General features: G+C 41.1%; 1 protein-coding gene across 1 annotated transcript in view; it reads right to left on the bottom strand.

The window, feature by feature from the left end:
- PTPRG (protein tyrosine phosphatase receptor type G) overlaps nucleotides 1-21035 on the bottom strand; it is a 392408-nt gene that overhangs the window by 27296 nt on the left and 344077 nt on the right. Inside the window, exons 14-15 of the mRNA XM_058812679.1 lie at nucleotides 15684-15775; nucleotides 3479-3570 (exon numbers count right to left, since the gene is read on the bottom strand). Coding sequence (XP_058668662.1) covers nucleotides 3479-3570; nucleotides 15684-15775 — 184 coding nt within the window. The remainder of the gene's footprint in view (nucleotides 1-3478; nucleotides 3571-15683; nucleotides 15776-21035) is intronic.

Here is a 21035-nt window from a genome sequence, read left to right as displayed (position 1 = left end):
CTTCACCCAAAAAACGAAGTGAATAATTTAGATTTCTTCAGATTTGAAAATGGATTATTAAGGAGAAATATAAAGGCAGACAGAATGATGTGAGTAAACAAGGATGCACTTTGTAATGCAAAAAAAGTAGGAGGCACCAAGAGAAGTTATTCAATATGAATTAAAAGCAAAAGAAAGTCTGTTCTTGTGGAACCAATTGTAGAATTCATTGCCATGGGATGCTTTGGACACCAGAAGCCTAAAAGGGTTCAAGAGACAGAAATTTATGGAAGAAAGGTCTATCAAAGACTGTTAAATGTAACGATGCCATGAAAATCTCTGGCTAGACAAGGAATAGATATAATCTCTGGCTCAGGAAGCCTTTCAGTCTCTGTTCAGTCTTGCCCTGAAACCCTGCCCCAGTGCCCCTGTAAAAGTCTGGTACCTCATCCTGTACACCACAGCAAGACAGGACTGGAGTTACCTGAGAGCAAGCAAAAACCTTCCCTGAACATTTTCAGTCTACTACTGAACAAAATCCAAGGCTGAATACAAAGAGTTATGTCAGAGAGCAGCACTACTGATGCGGGATCTTTATTTTAAAAAGCTATTTGTTGTTCAATACTAAATTGGGTCCTGTATTTCCAATTTATATCAAAAATTGAAAATACACAGGACTCAAAGGAAATCTTTAAAATTCTCTATATACTAGAAAGCCCAGCTATCATCAGACAGTAAAGCTGGCTACTTGCACTACGATTACCCAAAGGGAATAAGGATTCATTTCAGATGTACTTTCCAAGGGAAGATTTGTGAGTTCAAAGTCCTTTTTTCCTCTGCACATAAAATGCTTCCTAAGCACATTCACAAAATATTTAGCTGTAATTACAGCTCAATTTAAGAGAAGGGGGAGTATTCACACAATTTACTTTTAAAGGAATCTTCCTGTAAAAACCAACCTAACACAGCCCTAAATATGCTGCCAAAAACACAGGAAGTGACACCAAAATCTAGCAACAAACAAGTGGAGGATGTTCACCTTCCACATGGGGTAGTGTTTGTGTGTGCCTAGCTTAGTCTTTCCTTTTGCAGCTTCTACCTTAAACCTCCTGCCACAGAAATTTCTGAGGAGATTTTTGATCAATTTCTTTTCTTTTTAAACAAAATCTCATGCAGCGACTGCCTTTGGGAGGATTTATTTATTCTGCAGTATTGATCTCATTATTTCAGCATCTCCTCACCATCCTCTTTTCTTCCCCTGTTAGCTGTAAAAAGTGGTATTTTTTTTGTATGACTGCAGAATCCATCACCTCTTTTCAAAAGTTCCATAGGCATGAAGGCATGATATGACTGTGGCACTTTCCACCTCAGGCTAGCAGCCCTGGATTTTCTATTTTAGCTGGAATCTTATTATTTCTCCATAAAACATTAGCTAAGTCTTTCTCATAGGTGGCAGATGCAACTCCAGCACACGGACCACGGATCCGACTGGATGTGAGAAGCTGCACTGCAGCCACTCCAACAGCTACTGAATAAATGTAACCTCAGGTCCTCTGTCCCTCAGCCACTCTCCAAGCTGGGGCTCTGACCTCTGAGTCAGTTTGGGCACTTGAGAAACATTTTACATATAGGTTCTGTGAAAAATCCTGGGTTTCAAATCAGGCCCACAAGAACACCAGCAATGAAGGGGAGCTGGGTGGTTCATCCCAGACAGAGATCGCCTTGTTCCTATTGCTACTCCTTACTCCAGCAGGAGATTTCATCTACTATTAGGGAGCTGAGCCCTCAGCTATGGAGAAATAAATCTGGAGTATATATCCTGACTTCAAAGCAGATACTCCAAGTTTTAAGCCAGCATGGAGAATAGAATTTGGTGCACGCAGTGCAGTTGGAGTTTAACTTCCCTTTGGAGGGGACCCTGTGCTCCCCAGAATGGGCCTAATTGGCCAAAGCTCTCTCCAACTAGCTGCCACAGCAAGCACTCACAGCAGGGAACTCCAGGAGGAAGGGAAAAAATAAGGCTATTAGAGCAGTGTTTTTCTTTGCTAAAACACAGGCAGAAGGTGTCCAACATTTGTTAATAGCAGTGATTCTGTGACAGCTGAAGCAAAGCTTGCTTAAAGCCAGACCAAGTTTACAGATGTGTTGTTGATTATTTTGAATAATTAAATGGTGTAAAACTCAGCTGTGATGAATAGCACTGGGGTCACAATTCATACATAATTGAGAAGAGTGAGTTGCATTTGATCATCCTGATCAAATTCTACTCTCTGGAGAATAAATGTTTGTCCTGAATACCATCAACATTGTTAAATGCCTCAATATTCCTGCTCAGCCATCCAGCCAGCAGTCAATTGAACTAAATCACTTTAACACCTTACACATTTGCCTTCCTCATGAATACAAAATGTTTCTAACTTACACAACCCTTTTTTGGCATCAGACAAAGCAGACACTCTTTATAGACAGTAACCAAACAGCAACAATAAACGTTTTAAATGATCCCATTAAAAACAATTCCTGCATACAATCTTGTCTTTACAGTGCAGTAAGCAAAGAAGCTGTCGATATAAGGCCACCTATCTGGGTTCAGGGCCTTGTTTGTAAGCAGAGCTGCTGCTCTGGTTCACAGGCAGAAACACACTTACTTTTGTTCATGGAGAAGCCAGAAGTGCAACTCCATGTGGCTTCCTGGGGCTTCTCCTGTTTCTCAGCACTTCAAATGTTCAGCAGTGACTGATTAGACTGACTCTGCTGTCTTATGCTGCATGATGTTTACCATGCTTGCATAATATGGGTTTGGTAACCCAGAGGTAAAAAACTACTTTCACTCCATTGGAATTATCTCCAAATGACAGCATATTTATAGGTCAGAATCTGTTTTACACAGGTAGCAAGATGCAAATTCAAAAATAGTGACATTAGGTAAACACCACCAAGAAAACCTCAAATCCTTTCTTCTTGGTTTTACTGGAACAAAATAATCAATGACTTTGATAGCAGTGTCTCCTCTCTGAATAGAACATGAACAAGGACTCAAGGAACTAACTCAGTTTGGGTTTTCATCAAAGACCAAATTCTACTATTTTATTCATTGCAAGCTCTGTTTCACTCAGGACTTTTAAGATGAGCAAGAGGAGCAAATTCTGCAGCAAGAAGAGTAAAATAATTTTAAGAAAACCCTCAAGTTAAAATTGACTGTTTATGTCTTCATGTTGTTCCTGGGGCCTTGCAGGCAGCTTTTCCTATTTAAGAAAAACCTAGGCGGGCTCCCCCTTAAAGGCACCAAATCTGTGGTGGTTAGAAAGCATCTGTAAATATCCAGTCCCACACTGCTCATAGTTGGTAGAAAATTGGTATCATCCTGTTTCTTCTGATACATTTGAGCACTGCATTTACCCGACATGACAGCCTCACACAGATGTCACATGGTCTCCAATTATTAATACACAATTAACTTTAGGAAAACAACATTTTATAGGTGGGTCATTAATTGTACCTCAAAGTCTTCTGAGAACCCATGCTGGTTATTAGAATACAGCTCACTGATGTGTTTAACAAACTGCTTGACTGGAATTGCTTCCATATCATCTGTAGGAAAAGAAAAAAAGAGAAACTCAGAGTTGCTCTTTGTTTCATACATAAAACTTCAGGAGAGTAAGACTTCACTCGATATCATTTAGATCAGAGTTCCCAGGGGCACAGCTAGTTCAGTAGGCAGTAATAAGAAATCTTGATAAATCTGGCCAGTTTTGAGGTAAACATTTCATTGTATTTCCAATTCTAAGCACTGCAATTATAAATACTGAGAGCCTGTTCCCTGGGATGCTGATTTACAAACAATTGAAGTTCAAGGATAAACAGCTCTTGCTCAGTTTGAAGATGGCCATGAATGGGATGAAGAAACCTCCACTCCTTTCACATTATATAAAAAGAACAGAAGAGACCTCAAATGTGAAAATTCAGTGGACAATTACTCCCAGTAAGTTGTACCAGACTGAGCAAACTCACAAGCCTTTCTTATTAAAATTATTAACTTTTTTCCCTTTCCCACAATAATGTAGAATCCAAACGGACTTATGAAACTGCTTCTAAGCAAAAGAGCAGGCAAACACAACAGTCACTCTGATTTGAGTTCTCTCTCATGCCAGACATTCATAACATTGAATATTATTGAGTATCCCACTGGACCATTTGCTCTTGCACAGCACACTGCAGTGCCACCCAATATACCAATAAATCACCGTTATATGTTTTTGTACAAGAAGGAAGTTGAAGACTCAAACTGAAGACAAACAAGACTGTTTGGAGCACCTGGGACTCCAGGCAGATTCTAATAAAGCTGGGGTGTAGGATGGCTGCCTTATTCCTCTATTTAGCTCCCATAAAAGGCCTGGATATCGTTATGACCACCACTGCAGTTGGCAGAAAAACTGTGCTTGCCAAGATTCACCAGTTAATATTTTCAGTCTGGCATTTAGAAAATGCAAATTGCTATACAACTGTGATTACTTTCAGCATATGAAATAATCTATTGCCTGATGGTTACTATTGTCTGATTGTGTGATTTTATGGCAATACCCTGTATTTATATAAACCATTTAATATTCTTCTGAAGATAGCATCTAGGTTATGTTTACTCCCAGCAATTCAGTGGTGTATTTTTGCTCCCATTTAGCAGACATATGGTTTGGTGCTACAGCTGCATTATAATCTGGATTCTTTTCCTTTTAAACATCTACATTATGATAGAAAAAATCCAAATATTTCTACAGATACTTAGCAAAATTTAACGATAAATAAATAGATGTGACATTTACTGTATTCAGAGTGAAAGATCTTTGGCAGCTAAAACCTCTAAGCTGTCACACACGCTTTTCTTAGCAAAGGGTATGAAGATCTGTATGTGTAAATGAGGTTCTACTTTGGCAAGAATTTTATAGATCCCTGACAATCTGATTTCTTTCCAGCTGATGGCAGTTAATATTGACCATGTCATTACTTCTCTCCTTTTATTTTATAAGGTAACGCTCTAAGGTGGCTGTTTGCATCTATTGACATTTTCAGATCTTAATCAGCTCTCTTCTATTTTATTTACAAGGCCCAGTTGTTAAAGATATGTTTGCAATCTGGTCACCTCACAGTATAGTAATGTTACTTTAATTAACCACATGCTCATTTACTGAATAATACAGAATTAAAAACATTTGACGAGTGTATGCTCTTAACAAAATGCTGCAGCCTGCAGAAATGCAGGCATTTAAAAATATTTAAGTGGTAACATTTATTCTATATAATATTTGGAATATCATAATCTCATAGCATTTATATCAATATTTTCACAGCCAAGACATTTGAATAGAATGATCTATAGGAATCATAGAAATCTATAGAAAGAAATTGTAAAACAGTATTTTCGCTTCTGAAAAGTAACCCATACATCCTAGATTTCCTTGAAAATAGTTTCTGCTATGATAGCAATTACATTTAATCCCACAAGAGAAGCTCCACAGTTATAATTTGGTTTTTTTTCTTGTGTAGTTTTAGCTCAACTGAGACCAACCAAGGTAAAGGATTGGCTGCAGCAGACCGGTGTGTCCAAGCTAATTTTGCAGAAGGCAGAATTTAACTTTAATTGTGATCTGTGAGCCAAAAAATACATTAGAGATAGCATGCTCTCCAGCCCATTGAATTCCCACCAATTTCAAGGATGGGTCTGCACCAGAAATCCATGGCAAAGCGTGGTTAGTTTTCTTTTTATCATCATCACTGCATGGTGGCAGTATGTCTCCACCTTTATCCCCACTGATACTTCACTTCTCTCGTTAACTGTCCTTTAGTGCTTCTCCTCCCTTTTTCCTCTTCTGCATTTTCATTCTAACTCCTCCAGAAGCCTTAACCCAGTGCAGTTTCTCAACATATTTGATGATATGGGTAACAATTACACATTAAATAATTAATAAGGAAGTATTGTTGACATATGAGCTCACTGGGTCAGAGGGAAATGAAGGTGCCCATCATCTCAGGAAAACCACACTGGAGCAAATATAATTATTACACATCAGAAAAATTAAAATCAGGACTGTGAATATTAGAAACTTAAAAAACAGTTTAAGGTTTCCAGCTTTCAAACTGGAGGGGTAACATGGTCCAGCATGGTCTGTGACAGGGACAGGCACAGCCCAGAGGGGATGGGCAACCTACAGGGTGGTGGGATGTGGCTGGTCCTCCCTGCACAGCCACTGGCTCCAGCTGATGGCCACAGGAAGGCAGCTGCACAGGAGACAGAGCCTCTCACATGAACCAGTGAAAAAGGAAAATGCTGAAGCAATCTGGGCTGGAATTTTCTATTCATAACCTCCAACTCCAAACTCCTGCCCAGGAACACAAATCACTTTAGCTGGATACAGGCATGCTTGGCCATGGGCAGCTTGCCAGGCCTCTGGTAGAATGTGTGCTAACACACCCAGCTCTCTGGAATGGCCTGAGCTGGTGTTATCTGGAGATGGCTGTGACCTTCTCCAGGAAAACCAACAGATGTAGCAAGATGCACAGAACCTGATTTTCCTTTAGCTATAGTCAGCCCAAAGGCTTTGGTTAAGCCTTCTTTCCATCTTACAGCAAACAGACTTAAATGACTGTAATTCTTTTAGTCAATTGAAGAGATTAATAGAATCCTATAATGGCTAATTAGCAGCTCTCCATTGTTCTGTGCATATTCACTTTTGCACTATATACTCTTTCCCATCAAGAAGCTGGAGTGACATTTGATATTGTCAGTGCAATCCTTACATTATGAAAGACCTACACATTATTCAAAGAGAAGAGGGAGGTGTTTTAATAACATACCTTCACCTCTAACACTGCAGATATAATTACATTTCTGTCTAGCTTGGGTTTAGCCATCTATTTTATCAGTGTCAATAAAGTGATTCTGGATTTACTTCACTGTGAAATATGAGCTGAATCTGGCACCATAATAACGTACTAACCCTTTGTGTTACACAGAGAAAGAAGTATACTTGGAAAATATTTTAGTAATATTTTTTATAATCAGATACTACCAAGGCTGACATGTGGCAGGGTATGTTTAATTTCTGTGCTAAATATTTAATATATTGGTGGAGTTCCCATCTTGACTTGCTGGTCCAAGCCAAGCACCTGAGAGGAGTATCAAATAAACCCAAAGGGGAGCACAAGGCAGCTCATTTCCTGCCACAAAGACACAATGCCAAGAAGAAAATCATGTTTGTTTAAAAAAAATGATTGTAGAGGAAAACCTTCACTAACACCTCCTTTTTAAAGAAATGGAAATTGCAAATGCAGAATATTTAAGACATTCTTTTATAAGACAGACACCTTCAAAAGAAGCCCAAAGCATATAGAAGCAATAAGGTTGGAACAGGGTTACATTTTAAGTTTGGATAATTAGTAATCCTACCAGGAAGGATTTTCCCATAGCTCCCACTTAATAAGCTGCCTTTGTAATGTTAAAGCAATAGGGGCCAATTTTCAAAGAAAAATAGGATATCCTATCAGAAATGACATTTCCACATAATAGGGTCTCAGATTCATTTTGATTCATTTATAGTCTGAGAGCTCACCGGATAGTTTAGTGGCATTGTATTAGAATAGATGGGTTTGGGTCAGGAATTAATGAAGAAGGTCAAAACCAAAGTGCTTCCTCATATTACCTTTATTTAGATGGAGTTTTGGTGTTTCTGAACACCAGATGTTTGACACATGAAATAGTCTTGGTAAGAAAATTCTCCATGTCTTTTGTTCTGTCTGTAAAGGCTTTCTGTTCTTCAGCTATTACCTTAGCCAGCCTCCTAAATCAAATATACTCCCTGCACCTTATGCCTTATTCTTAATGTGAAAGCTTATTTGGTTGGTTTGTGAGTCCCTGCACTTCAGTCTCTCATTTACTAAGCCACCTGGATTCATGTGCCATGGCTGTCACATGCCTTGGTCCATCTGCTCCCACAGCAGCCACTGAACGCTTTGTGCCAGCCCTGCATCCCAGGAGCACCTCCATCAATCCTCAGTGTGCTCTTCACAGAATGAAGGGATTCTCCCACTGCCCTGTCCCTGCTTGGGGGCCTGAGCAGTGATCTGAATCCACCTGCTGAGCTGGCTGATGGCTGTAAGGAAGAATTTCTTGATTTCTGGGGAAGGGGAAGAATTAGTTGTTGGTGGGACAGATGGGTTGATCCTACTCATAAGGATGAAGAATAGTGAAGTGACAGAGAAACTTCTCTTTCTGAAGTCAGCACAAACCTAACTTGGCTTATGATGATCATTAAACCAGTGATATGGTTAGGAACATTGATCCTGAACATAGAGAATCCACTATGAACAGTGTACCCTTGCAGTTCTCATTTTCTGCAAAAAAGTCTTCCCAAAATATCTACCAATAGGATTGTAACAGGACTGAATTTTATCTTTTAACTCACTGAAAAATAACATATATGAAAAATGATTTCCCATATCCATAGCAAACAAGCACCTTTCTATTCCCAGCAACACAAAACCCTGGGATGCTACTTCATCTTTCACTCTCTTACTCTACATTCCTAGGAAGAACATTGAATGCAATCATTTTAAAAAAGATATTTATTTATTGTTAACTACCTTCAGTGAAGTTTCATGGGTTTTTTTACTTTTTACAAGGCAGGATGGAAAAATTCTGCAAGCAGCTGGAATACCTACCATCAAAATTTAGGATGCATTTCACTTAGAATGGAATCTAAGAGCCATTGCATAAGCTACAACACATCCCAGAGTGAAGGCTGCCAGAGCTATGGCAGCAGGAATAACCATGTGGAATGTGATATTCTGTCTCTACAAGAGTGGCTGAGCATATAGAACACTGCCAGGATGAATAGCATACCTTGGGGCAAAATTCTGCCCCAGCAGAGGTTATTAAAAATTCCCATCAACTCAATTGTCCACCTCTAGAGAAAAGCTGAGACAAAAGGATATAAACCCACAGACTGAGCATCCACGCCAAAGTGCACATACGTAAAAGGGCTTGAAACTTCACACACTGCTCAAATTTTTGCACAGATTGAATTTGAAATGACTGAGCAGACAGAAATAGCCAGCCCCTGCCCTAAATCACCCAAATACTGGACTCTATGAGTAATTCCACACGTAAAACAGGGCAGGGCCCGGTATTCTTCAAACCATTTCAGATTTCATGCAGTTGAATTACACATTTATATTGTCAGAGCCTTTAATTCTGCAGTATACTGGCTTTCCCTGCATAACTATTTAGAATAAGAATGCAACTAAGCCCATTGTATTTCAATTGCAATAATTAATCTTTCTGACTGATTGCATTTACTTGCTGTATAAAAATTTCCAGAAATATAATAACAGCTTTATTTGTATAATGTTAGTATCAATTAATTTATGATAAAACAAAGTAATTAAAAAGCCTTAGTATTGAGAAGGTGTCTGCCTTCTGTGGAGATCAAATCTCCATAAATACTATAAAGACTACGCAATAGATTTCATTCTAGGACATCAAAATACCTGTTGAAAATCTCTTAAGGGTGGCATCCTCCTGAAGTCACTGACCTCAATAATTAAGACAAATTATAAATTAAAATGAATTAAGATGAATAACAACTCATTAAGAATTTATTACTGTGGGCATTATTCCTCATTATTGCTCACTTCTTTGTAATCGTGTGTTTATGAAGTATTATTTTTAACAAAAAGCACCTTTCAAAGTGAAAAGGCATGGAAAGCACTTTGAACACATTTGAAGGTCCTGGAAAGATGGGCATGCTGAAAGAAAAACAGGAGTCTTTTCAGCAAGATAATTGCTATCTATTTGTTATAATCAACTCAAATGAACACAAGGGCAGACTTCTGATAAAGGGAAGACATGAAAAAGCAGAATATGAAAAACCACCTGTGCAATTCTGAAGCTACATTCATCTCTCTTGCTTCAAGACTTAATCTACTACAATGCTATTAGCCATGTGTCACTCAGGAATATAAAGATGTTAATGATAAAATTTTATATGTGTCAAAATAAGAGCTCACTTTAAATCTGCTTGTACAAAGATTAGGTTATCATTAATTATAAATGTAATAGCAATACACTTCTTGCCTTTAAGCAAAAAGCCAATTTCAGTCTAAGAGAATGAAATAATGTGAATTTTTCCTTAGCCCAGATATTAAACACGATCTTATGTGGTATTGCCAGCTAAGGAACACAATTTTTATCTCACACATTTCCATCCTCAGGTCCTAGTTCTGCCCTCAATTACACACAAGCCTTACATTTCAGCTCATGAAGATCCAACTCCAGGGCTCTGCCTCTCAGTGTAACAGCTCTCAGAAAAGGATCTATCTGCATTTCACGTGGCCACCATAAAAACATTCTTTTGTATTGTAGCCAACCCCTGAAGCCTCCACTAGAAGAACCACAACTAGACATCATACCATAAATTCTACATTGCACTACTGCAGGAGCAGGGCTGGTACCAAAGCAAAATGAAGGTGGATGTTCCCTAAAATACCTTGATGTTTTCTTGGCTTCAGAGGATGGCTGCGTTTGCCATATTGCACTCATGAATTTAATTGAAGCTGAAGATAGGTACAATTCACAGTATGGTGCTGGAACATAAATCCACAGGGAGCAGAGAGCAGAAATAAAGTCATAAGCAGCTGAAGAGCAGCACCCCTGTGCTCAGTGAAGAGCTTCATGCCCTTGAGAAAGGCTGCAGCTCCTGCTCCTCCCAAGGCTCACTGTGCTCAGTGCACTGGCACCGTCTGTCCTGGGCTCTGCTCTTCAGCTCTGGGGATGCAACTTGGGACAGCCACATCTCAGCAGAAAACAGTGAGATGCCTGTGCTGGGAACCTGCAGTTCCCTTGTCAAATGAGATGCTCATTGCTGCCTCTTAACAGAAACAGTTTGTCAAAGGGTGCGTGCTACCAGAACACAGCAGCTGAGCCTGTAAAAAACACATCAAGTCTGACCCCTGGCATTTGTCAGGAAAGGTTCAAGGCAATATTCAAGTTATTGAAGAGCTAAGAATTAATAAGATGGACTAATGATGGGACTCCTTGTAACCATGAAGATATAGAGGGAATGAAAGAGGGTCATGGGTGCCCTGGCCTTCACACCCTGGTGAGTGTGAGGTGGCAAAGCACTTTTCATTGCTATTCCTCTGTTTCCTGGACTTGTACACCCATACTGAGACATTCTTGAAGAACCATGAGTGTTTCTCCATCAGCTTCTGCCTCTAGTTTGTTAAAATACATTATTAATAAACTCCATGACAAGTTAAAAAATTATTTTACTGTCATTTAAACCTAAAACTGAACATACCATGATCTGACAACTAGGAAATGTTTTTTAAGTCTTGTCCTCTGGACACAGCTGAAATGATTGGCATCACCTCTGAGAAATTTTACTTATACTGAAAATATAAGACATTAAATACTTGCAGGAAATATGGTAAATGTATGAGCTGCATTGGTCAGCTGTTTTGTTCTTTATGATCTGTGCTTCTCTGGACTGTGGTCAAAACTACACAGAGATTTGAGCTTGCCCATCAGGTGAAGCCTCAAGTCCCTCTGTACTGACCTCACCTCAAGTCCCACAGCATCCATTGTGCCCATGGGCTGGGCAAGGGAGCAGTAAAGTCACAGCAATATCCAGAACAATGCTCCACCCAAGAGCAGGAAAACTCTGACACAAAGGAGAGGAGGAGGTTAGAGGTGGAATTTTTATTCATATCACTGTTTGATATCATCTAAGTTGCACAGAGCTGCACTCCTGCAGTGCTGCTGGGGAGCAGGTCTTGCTAGGAGAAGAAAGGTGAACTCCTAAGGGATGGATGCATTTTGGTTTCATGGTTGCAAAACTCACAGGTCTGCAGCTGTGATGCTGCTGTTGTTGTTACTTTCCTGACTCTACTGGAAAGGATCAAGTCCAGAAAGATCCAGAAAGTCAATCAGATAGTGACCCAGCAACAAGGAAGACCAAACAAACGGAAGCAGGAGCAGCTTTGCTGAACGAGATCCTGCAAAGAGCAAATATTTCATAAAAGAGATCCAGGGAAAGATGATGTGTATGTAGCTAAAATTACCTGAGCATGGAGACAAAGGGAGAAGTTACAGAGAATTAATTTTGTTGGGCAGAATGGCAGGGGAGTTTTCAGAAATCTGCCATTGATTACAGATGCATAACTATTAGGTGCAAGGCTTATGTGAGCTGAGATTCAAACCTCAAATGTAATATCCAGTGGGTGACTCAGATAATGACAACTTCTTTGTCCTGTGTTTCTCTAGATCAAGCAGTGCAGATAATTATGAATAAGGATAATCATTTGGATCTCAGGGAGAATCTGCAGATAGGCACACACCTATGGGTGATGTGGCTTCCTGCACAATAATTAAGTATGTAGCCAAGGGAAGTGAAATAGAAAATGGATAAAATGATTTCTCTGCAAGAGGATTTTTTAGATGTCACACCTGAAAAGTCACACTGTGTGCCTATAGCAGGTAGCTGGCAGTCTGATTTAGAGCTCATAGAGCTGAGAAAACAGAGGGTTTGCATAACCAAGAGCAGGGCATTGTGCAGAAATAAACACAAACACTACCTGTGATTGTGCCAGCACATCATGGAGCAGAGCAGTGGCACACAGAAACACCAGTGCTCTTCTGGAACCCTGAGCTGTGTCAGGACCTCACTGTGCCTGCCTCCCAGGCACACCTGGGCCAGGACCAGCCAACTCAGACCCACTCAGCTCCCTCTGCCCAGAAGCTCACTGTGTGCTGAGATGGGTCTTGGCAAACCTGCTGGACACCTTCAGCCACTCTGCTGCTCTAATTGCCATCAGTGTGGCTGCTTGCTCTTCACCAAGGGTGGAAGTTGGTCCACTCAACTGTAGGAGGTAGAGGCACAGCCCCACAGGGACCTAGGCAAATTCCTCCTGTAAAGATGGGGTTTCACAATCTAACAAGGTCACTTTAAAAAGCGACTTTCTGTGAAAATGCCACTTGCATTTTACTTCTAGTATCAACATGGCAAGTAAGACTTTCTCACACCCTGCGGCAGCTTCCAGAGGAAAAGTTCAGAGGCTTATCATTTCATCAGTTGCCATCAGTTTAAAGGAGAATTTTGTCATTTCATGTTCTTAAGGCATTTCAGTGGGCTGCCTATGTGGGAGCAGCAGCTGACGTCAGGGAAGACTGTCATGTAGCAACAGGTATATGGGGGAAACCAGCCCACTGCTACAGCTCCAAACAAGGCAAATGCCTCTGAGAGCTTCCAGATCTTTCAAGGCAGCATCTCCCATATTTGGAAAAAGCCAACAGAGCTGGAATTTTTCTCTACTAACTGGAGCTTCATGGCTGAAAGTATCCATGTATTAACTATTATCCCTGTACAGGTAATAATACACACAGAGGGAGGCACTTACAGAGGGGAATTTGCCTTTTGGTGGCCTAAATAGCTTTAATGTCAGTGTTAAGATCTTGAAATGCACCAGTTCATTCTCTTTTAAGGTTTTCTGGGCATCATTCAACTTCAGATCAACTTCATTTGGATGTCTGTATGCAGGTGTTTCTCTATCCACAAAAATGTTGTCATTAGATGGGAATTCAAGGGTTGGATTCACTCTTGTGACCAACTAGACTAAACCTCTTTCTAAGGCCCAGTTCTTGATGTCCCTTAAGGATCATCAGCAATCCTTACAGATTTTTAACTACAAAGCTGCTCTAGGTGTCCTGCAGCATTTGCTCAGGGGATGCCTTAATCTGCAGTGTCCCTTATCAGGGGTGAGCATTTCTGAGTCTGAGCACACCACAGGGAGCACTGCAGTGACAGCAGCATCATGTACCTCACAAATCTGCTGTGGTCTCTCAGCCTGGCTTACTCTATTCATGGGGAATGTCCCCAAAATACCTTATTCTGTTCCCAGTCACTTTCTGCTGTGTGCCAGAAGGCTGCTGGAGAAGAACTGGTGCACATGCTGCCCTGACAGTACCTGCTGCCTGCATGGTTTTAATGCAATTTCCTCAGCCTACACTACAATTCATATGAATGGACTCCAGTCTTAATGGACTGACCACCAAAACATCTCTGTGCAACAGGGAAGAACCACTGTCTCAACAACACACACTGCAGCATGAGAAGATGGAACTTTCTGCTGGTTTCTTATATCTAAGAAAAAAATTGTCTCAATTACAGTAAAAACACTACACATTGGCCAAAGAGGTTTTTGTCTGAAGGGAGAATTTGTCTCCTTCCAGTGCCTTGTAGACATAATCCCCTGGGTTTATCCTGTGCCAGGGTCCAGCTTAGCCCAGCCTGCCCTTCCCCACAAGCTCCAGGAAGAGCAGACATGGTGGGACCATTGAACTGCCTGCCACAAGCAGCCCCAACAGGAATTTGTTCCTCTTGGTTTCAGAGTAGGAAGAATGGGGTTTTCCAGCTATTTAAGTATTTCTGTGAAAAATAATCACTGATGGTCTAAGATTAAAACCTGTCTCCTCCTTTACCCTGAAGGAGAAGGATGACTTCTTGCTAAGGATGTGAGGTGGCCAGGACATGCATTTTAGTTTCCAACAGAAAGGAGAGGGGACAATAGCACATTTTCTTTATTTTCAGTGGTACAGCATCAGACTGCAAGGCAAACTGCCTAACACTTTCTGCAGGAATGTAATAGCTGACCTTTTCTACTAGTTCCCATGGGTACTTTGAAAGACTCTTTCTAGAAATAAGTCACACATGTCTACTGAATAAAATAAAGGAAAATATAACTGGACTCTTTCACTTTGCTAGGAAGCAAGTTTCTTCAGTGTCTCAGAAAAGGCTCTGAATGTTTTTTTGTAAAATGAACCTAATTAGCTACAGATTGAAACCCAGATCGATGATGCAGATACAGAATATGATAAGAAAACTTAAAACGCCTTCAGGAAACAAGCACAAGCCTTTGACAGACTGAGGTCAATATAACATTTTTGGTACCTTAATTCTGCCTGTGAGCCTGACCATCATCAAACAAGGCAGCGGCTGCAAAGGCCACGGTAACACCAAGCTGCTCTCTGTCATCACAGCTTCATGGCAGCTGCATCCTGCACTTAATAATTCCCCAGGGAAATGCCTCATGAAGAGAGAATAGCACTATACACTGCTTCCAGCATCACTCTCAGTATAGCTGAGAGGAGAATTTGACCTTTGGAAACTTTATTAATACCAAATTAACAGATGGCTTTGGAGTTTGAGATTGTTTGCTTATCCCTGTGTCTCGCTGTCCTTTCTGAGAGCCCCAGATTCCACCTCTACACTCAGTGAAAGTGGGGGCAAGGCCCCCAGTCTCGAGAGAGCAGGGGAACTGAATATCCCTGCTCTGCAACCTGCCCTGCTGGAGCAGCTGGCTTCACCCTGGATGCAATGCCTCAGTGTTTTCAAGACTTGTTACTCATGTTTTTGACATTTTGCAAAGGTTATTCTGAAATTTCTATTAAAACTAAGTGGGAGAGGTGTCTACAGAAAAATACAGCATTGCCACTTGGAGCCCCATTACAAAGCACATTAAATTAAATGAAGCAGCACCGATAGAACAAATTTCTACCAAAACCCCATGATTTATCACAAGCACAACCTTCCCTTCTTTATGCAATTAATCCAGACTCCAAGTACCACAAACACAGGAGATTAAGGCAGTCTTACCTGGAATAGGTATAATGGGAATACTTTCATTGGGGACCACACGGGGGGAACTGCTGTCCTCCACATAGAAATGAGCAGTCTGAAAACACTTTCTGTTAAAGACAAAAGAAAAAAATTAGATTTAGGGTGTGAAAAACTGCTCTCTAAATAAACTTTTGCACATGTTGTGTTTCTCCATTTCTGTTCCATACTTTCAGATAACTTTAAAACACTGATACACAAAAACATATGTTGGTTTTCTACAATTACAATTCTTATTCCAGATTCTGATGTGCTCTAATTCACTGACATCTGACATCCACCCATCATAAATGCCTCTATACATTATTGCTGAGTACTACAGAGTATGAAATTATAATAATAAAAGTTAATGGCTGCAAAACAGGTTTCAAATACATAATTCAGAAAGTAATTCTGCACACAAGAAACACATTCAGCATACAATTCCAAGCCCAAATCCACCTAGGACACTCAATTTCCAGGGAAAATACTCTTACTGTAAAAGTTTCTGCTGTGTAACAACCACCACAGCATCTGTAACTGCTTCATATCATGATGTTCTGCTAAGAAAATTATCCTTCAAACATTAAGGTTTTTTGTTTGTTTGCTTTTTAACACTAATGCCATATAACCTTCATCCCATCCTCTGCCTGCAAACTTGTATTACATATGCTGGTACACAGAAATCCAATAGACACTTCCCTTGGGCCCCAGGACTCCTCTCTAAAAAGGCCTACAATGAAGAGCAGAACTTAAATCCACCTGACTCTTTTTTTTACCTGTATTTAATGCAAAGCAGAGAGCACAAGCTGGTCATCACAGAAAAGGTACTGAGTGGAATAACATCAAGAGATCCAGGGAGACTCTGCATGGTGATGTTAACTGAGGCAGGGTTTTCCAACGCCAGCGTCACTGCTCATTGCTGACTTAATGAGCTGCTTGAGGCTGGAACTGAATATTTAATGAGCCTTGTTGGTGTGAGCAGCTATTGTGGCAAGAGAAGGGTCTGCTCTCATCTGTCGAGGCGCTAAACAAAAGCTGCCCAGTGCAGAAAGATCCCCCTCACTGTCACCCTTCGACTGCTCCTCAACACCTGGGCAAACTTTGTGGGGGCCTGGTGAACTGTGCCTTTGGTAAGTTGCAGGTTCCCTTGCTCAAACAGATTTGCACATGTGGCTTCCAGGCTGCTGCCTTGCAGTTCATGCAGTTTGCTGCTCTGCAACTCGGGCTTTGTGTTCTCCATGCATCGTCAGAGCAAAGTCATTTGTGGTGCCTTTGTTTCCAACATCCATACATGCCAGGGAGAAAAAAAGTCACTGAAAACCAAACCACTCTCTTGGGTGAAACCAAGATATAAAATTATCACAGGTGTTTGCTTTCCATGCATCTGTACTTTCCAGTGCACAGGCACAGTGCTTTGTCATGCAAGCAAAGCTATGGCAGCACAAGTACAACTTAAGACAATGCAGAAGCAGGGGAGAGTGGATTTCACAGCATGGAGTCACTGTCTGGGAGCAGCTTTCTATTTTCAGGCATGATGGCTTCCATTCTGCACAAGTGATATATTTAGTGAGTATACTTTTGTTAAGAAACACCTTAAGGTGAATTTACACACGAGGATGCAGGATGTGCAGTAGTCTCACAGCATTTAAAACCAGGGGTTGAACTCCCCCCGCCTCAGCACTTGCTCCCTGTTCTCATTTTTTTTTTGGCAGCCTTTATTTTGGACAATGAACACCCTGGGGGCATGCAGTGGAATAAATCAGTCACACATAAAGAAGAAACTATGAATATGAAACAGGCAAAATGTTCCTGATTTTGATGTATTTGGGGCTCTTTCCCTTGAGTCAATACTACAGAAATCCTTGAATGGCTTCTCCTGGTAATGAAGGCCTTAAAAAGATGTTTGATAAAAAGACAGACCTTTATGCAGGGATTTACAGGATTTTTTTAAGCTGATGATATTGAAGAAAAGCAATTTTTTTGGTTAATTTGTTATTTTATACTCTCAGAGGCTCTGAAAGGCTGGCATTAAGGTTTTTATACACAGTCATAAGATGGCTTTTTCTTAATAGCCTCAAAACATGTAAATGTGTCAGATAATCACACTGTGCAATATTTTAAGGCCCATGATGGCAATAGCTGAATACCCAGCCCAGCACAACTCTGCTGAGCACAATCTTGGATTAACAATGTACTGAATTAATATTTCACATACTAAAGTTTGCTACAATCATTAATGCAATAAAAAGTCTACATTTTAGTCCTGGAAGACTTTCTGCAGCTGTTTTGAAAAGACCTTAGGCTTTGACTAAAGGTTTTCTCAAGTCACAAATATCACACTCTTGTCTAATGTACATATGCAATGCAGCACTTTCATTACTTTACAATACTGGATACTGGCATGTTATGTGAAGACATGTTTCTCAAACTTTTTTTTTCCTCCACTTGTTCATAATAGCTGTAAATATTTTAACTTCTACAGCTGAGCTTACTGCACACAAGCAATTGCATCCCTGTCCTAGTGACCCCTTATGTGTTTCAGATCTTTAAAAGTTCTTTTATGGGTTTAACAAATTTGCTGAATGAATTTTCCAGCAAGTTCTGCTTACTGGGTCTATTTCCCATTCTGGCATCTTTCCTCTGTGCAGCTCCAGGAGGGAGCACATCTCGGGGTGCCAGGCAGATGACTCCAGTTTGGATAATGTCCATTCTTGCTGAGTAAGACAACACCTGGCCCCAGGTGGAGCCTTTTGGAAACTCACCTCTGGTTTATAGTAACAAACACTGATAGCTGCTACTGAGAGGCATTTCAGACAATTCAGTATTTGCCTCCTCCTCCAGTTTAGGATGCTCCTTTCTTTCCCTTGGCATTTCCCCTCCCCATTACCTTTTCCTCCAGATACAAACCTTAAGTGGCAGCAGTTGCTAAGGCTACAAGAGGCTGCAGTAAATCTGAGTGTGTATATGGGGAGGGCTGGATAAAGGAAAAGGATGAGAGCAGGAAATTGCTTCTTTCGAGCCACTGGAGAGAGGAGAGAGGGGAGCGGATGCAGGGCTAGACAAAGTGCAAATCTACACCTACTTTCACAAAAGAACAACAGTCTGTAACTTTTAACCCCAGTGTGTATACATGGCCAGGTGTTTGCATATCTGTGCCCATTTGCTCAGGAAATCAGCACTATCAGCAGAAAATAATAATGGGCTGTTTTCCTAATAGAAGCAGTCCATAGTGAATGCACAACTGGGATTTGTCATGGATTAAATGATTATTAAAAGTCTTAATAACTGAAACGCTAATTTTAGAATAATTATTGCATTTCTGCAGCACCGGTTGAGAAAAACAAATCACAACCTTGCCTCACTTCTAAAAGATTTTGGGGAGCCATATCTTTTCTGTGAAATACCAAAGAGTCTGCTGTCTCTGAAATATGCCTGAGAGCAGTGAAGCACACCAATTTCTCTAGCCCCATATGTTTTTGTGGCTCTCTTTCCCTGGGGTACAATAACTGTGTGAGATTGTGGTGATCAGACACACAGTTGTCACATATGGACCCAAATGCAGAAGTAAAACACTGCAAGATTAGCATCTCCCCAGAGAAGTAGCAGAGGCAGGGTCTGGAATGCAAAGACAATGTGAGGGAGAACATCCCCCTGCCCAGAATCTTTTTGCAGAGATACTGGCTGTGAGTTACTAAAGCAAATTAACAGATTGCAAAGTCCAGAGCAGCAGCACCTTATTACTAAGATGAAAGAATAAAAATATGCCAAAGGATGGTCCTGATTAGCTGGGTTAAATGCTTGTTGCATCTCTGCTGAGCAAAATACCAGATTCACTTCTCTATAAGAAAAGATGCCTTGTGAGATTTTGACACTCCAAACAGGTTTCCTTGGTTATTAGTTACAAAAGCTCAAGCAGCTTCTCCTTTATACTCCTCTAAAAGCAAGAGGGAGAACTAGTTCACATAATGGCCTGAAAGTATGGATGCATTTCATTTTTGTGTAGAAGGTGGTGCCTCAGTGTTAATGCAGACACAGCTCAGCCACAGACAATGGGAGTGCTGGGAATTGCTCCAAGGGCACTGCCTGGCCTTTACTCATCCATTCTGGGTCTAGCACAGGTAGCATCCCCTGATCTGTGATGACAGGCAGGACCTGTGAGCTCTGGAGCAGCCAGGGCAGGGAGAGGAGGAGCCAGGATTATGAGGAACAAGGAATTGCCTCTGCAGTGGCTGGCTGGAGCCACCAGGGCAGTGGCTGAAGACAGGAAAAGCCAAAGGGGAATGTTTCACATTCTGGGGACACCCAAGAGCCATGCCCTGCCTCATGCTGAAGCCACCAGCACATTCATTGCTCCTTGTTCACTTGTCCTTCACCCAGGTGTTGATGTTGGCCGGAGCAGTGTGCATCCCCTCTCCAAAGCCTGCCAGATTTATAATAATTTATTTTTGTACTAGCATCCAGGAGCTCTAGGCTCTCTTCCTGGGTCATTACCTGCTAAAGCATGGCCAGTTTGGGGTCCTGCAGGCCTATGCACTACTGTCAGAGCAGGGCAAATCTTGTCCCTCAGGCACCCTTCATCCAGAAACAGCCTCCCACAGACAGAACCTCTGCAGAATCTGTATTTGTTAACAGAGAGGCCAATAGTCCTGCAGCCATCCTACTTTTACACAGAGCTTCTAGCTGGTGGGAAGAACAGGAAAGATGGGATAGGAGTCAGACTAGGATCTGCAAGGGACCTCTAAACCAGGCTGCACAGGACATGGCTTAATCTTTACCAAATGCAACCTGGATACAGGCATTCATTCCCCATGCTCCTCCATCATGGGGGTGTCTGCAGCTAACTCCTAAACAAGGATGTAAAGACAGGAAACAAGCCCCTTTCACTACCTCTGTACATTCATTCCCACTTTCAATAGAAGAAAAGCTGCTTCAGATTCCCATTGAACTGTTTTGCATGTTTTTCAGGAGACACAATTAAGATTGGTTTCTGCTGGCACCAAAACCAGAGTATGTATGCAGTCAAGTGTACTAGTAGCACATGGCTCTGCACTTTAAACTAGCTTCACTATTCCTTGGCAAGCATTTGTCACTGTCAGAATTGGCAATGACTCCTCAGAAAAGAGCACAGACTTCAGAACAACAGAAGTGCTGCAAATCATGACCATGTCACCAGCAGAGCAGTGGATGGGAGCCTGGACAACAGCTGTCTGCAGTCTGCACTGCTCTGGCTGGGGTCATCAGTCACTGATTTTTATGAGCAATAAAACTGACTCAAGCTTTAAGAAGAAAAAGAGGAGAGAAAACCACAGTTAAAAAGCTGATCTTATGAATATGAATAAGTGACCAGCA

This window comes from Ammospiza caudacuta, chromosome 12, assembly GCF_027887145.1.
Source record: "Ammospiza caudacuta isolate bAmmCau1 chromosome 12, bAmmCau1.pri, whole genome shotgun sequence".
Classification (NCBI taxonomy): Eukaryota; Metazoa; Chordata; class Aves; order Passeriformes; family Passerellidae; genus Ammospiza; species Ammospiza caudacuta.
Note: the sequence above shows the minus strand (reverse complement) of the source record. Positions and strands in the feature narration are given on the sequence as shown.